General features: G+C 38.0%; 1 protein-coding gene across 1 annotated transcript in view; it reads right to left on the bottom strand.

Annotated features, from left to right (window-relative positions):
- Positions 1–1,240: 1,240 nt before the first annotated feature.
- The window catches only part of LOC149842206 (magnesium transporter MRS2-1-like), a 49,758-nt gene continuing 44,998 nt past the window's right edge, over positions 1,241–6,000 (bottom strand). The window contains exons 2-5 of the mRNA XM_089998994.1: positions 2,471–2,599; positions 2,060–2,398; positions 1,912–1,959; positions 1,241–1,571 (exon numbers count right to left, since the gene is read on the bottom strand). Coding sequence (XP_089855120.1) covers positions 1,341–1,571; positions 1,912–1,959; positions 2,060–2,398; positions 2,471–2,599 — 747 coding nt within the window. The 3' untranslated portion in view covers positions 1,241–1,340. The remainder of the gene's footprint in view (positions 1,572–1,911; positions 1,960–2,059; positions 2,399–2,470; positions 2,600–6,000) is intronic.

The following is a 6,000-nucleotide window of genomic DNA, read 5'->3' as shown; positions in this document are numbered from 1 at the left end:
CTCACGAAACGGTGGACAACAGAGGGGGTTGCAACAAACCGCCCTCAGCTACAATCCACAGAGAGAGAGAGAGAGACAGAGAGAGTACAAGCTCACCCTGCCGTCGAGGAGGCACCGAATGCTTCAAGCAGCAGCCGATGTTGAAGTGTCGAGGAGGCGCCGAATGCTTTAGGCCGCGGATAATGGTGTTGAAGACGTGGCGAAGTGTTGAGGAGGAGTGAGAAGCATCCGTGAAAACCCTAATGCCATATTTTTACATGTAGCATATGGGTAATTAACGAGAACAAGCTTGAACAACAATGTCCCAGCTCGTTATAAAATTTCATCTCGACAATGCTGGATTTTGTGAACTCGCTCCTTCCTATGGGAAGGAGCATTTTTCTCCTTCCAGCTGGAAACTGGAAGGAGCATTTTTCTCCTTCCTGAAACTGCCTTCTTGAGTCATCTTTAAAGATGAAAAGATTTTTTTTTTATGGCTTTCAAACTCTTTCCCATCGAAAAAACATGAAGCGCCCATGTCCTGAAAGACCTTCCAGGGTCCAAGACGGGGCGCCAAGCGCTGCCTAAACTCTCTTTTATTTGGTTACCATATTGGTATACATCACATGTTATAAAGATAATGACACAAGGACATGCTGCACGCATGACAAATTTTGTGGCACAAACATTAGATATTCATAGGAAATTGTTTTCACCTTTTCTAGGCACTAACATCGACTAGCCTACCATTGAGCCCCAAGAGATTAGGCATAGTGGGAAGGGCGGCAAGGGAATTATGCCATAGCTAAGCAAGGTGACTCCTTGGGGGCAAAGGGTGGAAAGAAAACTAGCCAACTATTAAGAGTACGTTTGGTTGGATCACATGATATTCACTTCCTAATACACTTTAAAAGTGAACCTCATTTAAAGAGTACCTCAAACATAAAACCCTTTTAGCACAAAACTTTTTTAGCGCATAACCCCAAAAGCAAGTATCATGATAAATGAATTGACACAAAACCCAAAAGTGAGATTTGAAAAGTAAAACTCATTTGTATGAGATTCACTTTTTCACGAGGTTGTGAAAGTAAATATCTTTTAAACAGTATTTTCACTTTTTAAAAAACACAACCAAACGTACCATTAATAGCTTAATTCACTGTTGAAAGAATGGAGAGGGGCTTTTTTTTTATGCTTTACATGAGAGGAGGGGAATACAACGACAATGCCCCGACGAACCCTTAATTTTCAATTTTCCATAATACTCTGTACATTTAAAGATGCCCTGCCAAAGGGGAGAAAATTTTCATTTTTTTTCTTTTTTCAATCTTTTGAACGAATAAATTACAATAGCAATTAATTTACAAAGGCATCAGTCTTTTATACCTAAAGAACCACACGAACGCACAGAAAATCAACAACCCGCAAGCACCAGTGATCAATAGAACCCACTTGAACGCCTCTGGTTCATCAAATAATGATATTGAGAAATTCATACCAAAGACTCCTGCTACCACACCAAAAATTGCAACAACAAATGTTGCAGTTGTAAGCAGCAACTCAAACTGAATCAATTGATTCCGAACATTGTCCTGCATCAATAAACAACGATACAATGTCAATTGTTGCAGCAATACTAATGATTCTCAAACAAGCAACAGCTGCCCAAAGCAAGGTTCATATATTTGAACAGTTTAGAAAAGTTTTATCAATCCTACTACTTTCTAGTTCCACCATTCAATCTTTCAGTCTTGGCTTAGTTAGCTAGGAAACATGTCAGTTGCGCATATTGTATTACACCATTGTTAGGAATAAATTGGTCATCAACTGTGAATGATGAAGTTTTACACAATAATAGAGCAACTGGTAAACTTTTTACTTGGGCTTTATGTTACCCTCAGCCATGACAAAGACAGGGGCATTGATGCTAACCAGTTGTATATTGATGAAGTCCTCTGTGTCATCGATATATTCCTTGAGCTGCAAAAATTTGTAAGTAATTACATCAGGCGATGTGATAAGAGTGAACTTGAGGCTAAGCCAGCATGAAAAAATGATCCATGTATGGGTCATGCTGTACCGATGTTAGCTTGTTGAGGGTGCTATCAATGACAACAAAGTAGGCTTCCAATAACATTTCCAATTCCTCAATGTTCTCGGTGGCACTTTCTGTACTCTTCATGCTCTCATGCCTGCTTCTAGCTATGCTCAAGCTCTTCTCAAGCCTCCGGGTCTCGGTAGGAGAAGAGACAGGGGAAACAGGAGCAGAAACTGACATTCCTGCCCCAGTTGAGCTGTAGCCCATCATGGATTGATGATCACCATAGATAGTTGAGTCCATCCGCAACTTTTTTTCTGTAAGATACATTTCAGCCATATCACCATCATCATCCATAAGCTGCTCTATCTCATCCCTGACCTGAAAAAGAAAGGCCGCATGAATAAAGCAGAAAGAATACAGACAATGAAAGTACACGGGCACATACAGTACCTTCTGAACCCTGCGGGTCAAAGCAACAAGCCTGCTCTTCAACCGACGTACTCGTTCCAAATTTAAGGTACTTATTTTTGAGGTCAGTTCATCTAGCAATGGATATGCCTCTATCTCTAATTCTGCTGCCTGATTTTTCAGCAAAAAACATCCTTATTAAAGATTCAGCTGTACCAAATGATAAGTGCCTAGTAACACAGAACATTCAGTATCAAACAACCAATTTAGGTACATACTCATCAAATTATGGCATTAGAAACCTGCCAAGCATCTGCAGTATAACAAAACCAATGGAACACAACCTAGAAAAGATGAGAGACAAACATAAGGTGATGAAATTAGAAAGACAATTGACTGTCAAGAATTCTGCTAGATTCCTGGTTAGGTTGGATTTGATCCTGTATTTTAAAATGTTTGAATGGGAGGGTCCTACGCTTTTACCTAACGAATTTGTGTGGTCAAGCTACATGAGACTGATATAAAAAATGAGGACAACCCTTAACTACACATGGACAGTAAACTAACTTTTTCCAGTTAGGTATGTCATTGTAGGAAGGTTTCATTTTGAATTTAGTATCTGACAGAACAAGATGAGTGGGAAACAAATCCCGCTCATATGGTGTATAACATTTTTCTATGGCCAAACTCAAGATGCACTTTTATTCTATCCAGAACGTAAATTTTTGTTGCACTTGATGGCATAACCATTTTTACTTGTCTCAGGTAGAGAAAAGATAGAATCATGCATCAAGCTAGGCAAGTGAAACATACCAATTACCAAGTTTCATCAGAAGCAAGAAGCTTCAGAAGTACACCAAAAAGAACAAATCCTAAAATAAAGGGGGACCAAAGCCCATCTACATGATTAATCATTGTAGTAATGATAACCTTCTTTTGTGTATGTTGTCTGATCTAGAAAAAGACTTGCAGTTGAGGAAAGAGTTCAATAATTCCTAGTTGGAACGTGTGTTAGTGCTGACATTCTCGTAATAAGTGAGATTGTGAGGAGAGGACATATTTAACTATTAGTGTTACATAACAAGTTAAAAGAGGTCGGGGTAGGCCTAGGAAGACATGGATGGAGGTGATAGGAAAGGATATGAATGCTTTGAACCTCACCGAGGACATGGCATTGGATAGAAATGAATGGAGGAGAAGGATTCATGTGGAAGACCCAGAATGATTTTCTTTGTTGGTTCATATCGCCGACCCCAATTGTTTTGGGATGAAGGCGTAGTTGTTGTTGAGTGTTACATAACAAGTCAGGGGCGTATTTGTGACTCCATCTATGTTATAGAATTTATAATACCAAAAGGGAGGGACATCCAACACTAAATAATCATTAGGGTTTAGGTCATTGGCTGAAATTTCTCTCTCCTTTGTTATTCTCCTTCTCTTCTCTTTCTATTGTTTACATGTTATCAAAGCTCTTCTCCAACAAGATAAAGTGAAGATCCAAAGATCTAAATTAGGAGGCCTTTGTACTCATTTCATATCTAGGTATTCTGCCATGTTTTGTTCCTCTCTTTCCTTCATATTCCTCATGTTTTGTCCTATTCTTCTTTCTCCTAAATTTCCTCATTATTTCCAGTTCTCTCTTTCTTTCTTTCTTTTCTTGCATGAACACATGTCAAAATCCCATATTTGTATGAGATTTATCCCAAAGAAAAGTTGATGCCAGCAACCATACTTCTGATGTCATCAACTGATGCCAGCAGTTCCAGACTGACAATCAGATCCTACCACCAATCAATCTATTTTGATTCTTAGTACCTAGACTGACCCCTAGATTCTCTATATTCCACTTCTTTATTTTTTTTTTTCCAATCTACAACTTTTCTGAAAGCATCTGCAGCCAACAACCATCTTCATCAATGGCATCTTTCAGTATTGGGCCCTCTTCTTTTCTTCCCTTAATTCATTTTCCTAATCCAAACTAGTTCCTAAAAATCTATTCTACCAATTTCCATGTTTTGATAGAACAAATTATCCCATTTACCTAGATCACAACCAAATAGGTCATGCCAATGGGTCTGAAGCAGGTTGAAAGGGGATTCTCAAGCAGTTATAATTCGGAATCTAAATTTTATGGCATGACAACTTGTATATATTACCTCCATTTTTTCTCAGGGTTCTCTTGCAAGTTCCTTCAAATTGCACCGTGGTTGAGCTCCGAAGTCATTTTTATGTGATGTAGTCACAAGTTTCTAGTTCCATCCTTATACAATCTCAAATCTTCTCTAAAGGAAGCTAAACATGATGGCACATTCATTGGAGACTTCTTTTGCACAATTCTTGTCATCTTCGATCAGCTACATAATTAATCATCCCATTTTAGATGAGGACTTGGTTCATTCACATATCTCTAAATGTTCTCAGGGATGAACATCGGAGTGATGGTTATCCTTGATGGCTGAAGATCCTAAGATGACTTTCAATCAGTTGATGCCCTTTTATTTTTTTCAATATGAAGCAATATTTGTTAATACAACTTTAAAAAACAATCCAGCAAAGAACTAGCATACTATCCTCAATATGTTAGCCTTTCAAGCTGACATCATGCACATGGAAGGGGAAATAGAGGCCGTGGACAGGTAAAACTGGTTTTGCCCAAGGTTCTGATGTTTCTACTTAGTCGATCATGGTTTACCATCTACCCACAATATTTCTACTTCCAAGATTGTTTTCTATTGCAAGAGGTCATACTCTCACTAATTGCTTATTATCCAGAAAATCATGTGAATAACTCAGCAACACAAAAAGGACCAGACGATGGTGCCACATCATCTAGTATGAAGGTTAACATTGAAGATGTTAATATTGGATCCAATGCCGATGCAATTGCACTAGCCCATTCTCCTTTGTTGATTTGAGCATGTAGAATCGAGAGAATGGTGCCTGATATATGGATTAAAGAGCTACGCATATCTTGGAAAAAACAAAGTTATGTTGTCTATTTTTTTGAGTCTTAATACATTTAATGTTCCTCAAATCAAACATAATTTGGTTTGAGTCTTTTAACTATTGATGATCTAACTCAAATGATTTTCTCTCATACTTTTGTACTTGTGAAAAAGACCTACGTCCAAATCAACTATTTGTTAAGGGTGAAGGGCATGAGAATTTATATATTTTGAAGAAGGCTTTAGCTAAAGCACGTCAGTCTATAATTTGTTAGTATTCGATGTTCGAAATTGTGAAAGTGACTCAAATATACTACAACAGAGTTGCTTTGTTCATTGCACAGTAATCATTGGTTGCTCTTAATAAGTCTAGTTTGTTCTGTTTTATCAATGACAAAAATTTCAATTCTAGTTTTGTAACAGTTGTAGATTCCATAAGGCTTATAGTTTACCTTTCAATGGAACATTGATTGCATGCATGATGTACCAGCTGAAGACAAGCAAGATGATGTAACCGATATGCATAATGTGTCAGCTAAGAAAACATTAGGAGCTGCAACTGCATGAAGATGCAGCTAAAGCATCATTACTGAATCTTCTACCTTACATCATTACAACGGTTCTACC

This window comes from Nuphar pumila, chromosome 3, assembly GCF_984573655.1.
Source record: "Nuphar pumila chromosome 3, dmNupPumi1.hap1.1, whole genome shotgun sequence".
In the NCBI taxonomy this organism is placed as follows: Eukaryota; Viridiplantae; Streptophyta; class Magnoliopsida; order Nymphaeales; family Nymphaeaceae; genus Nuphar; species Nuphar pumila.
Note: the sequence above shows the minus strand (reverse complement) of the source record. Positions and strands in the feature narration are given on the sequence as shown.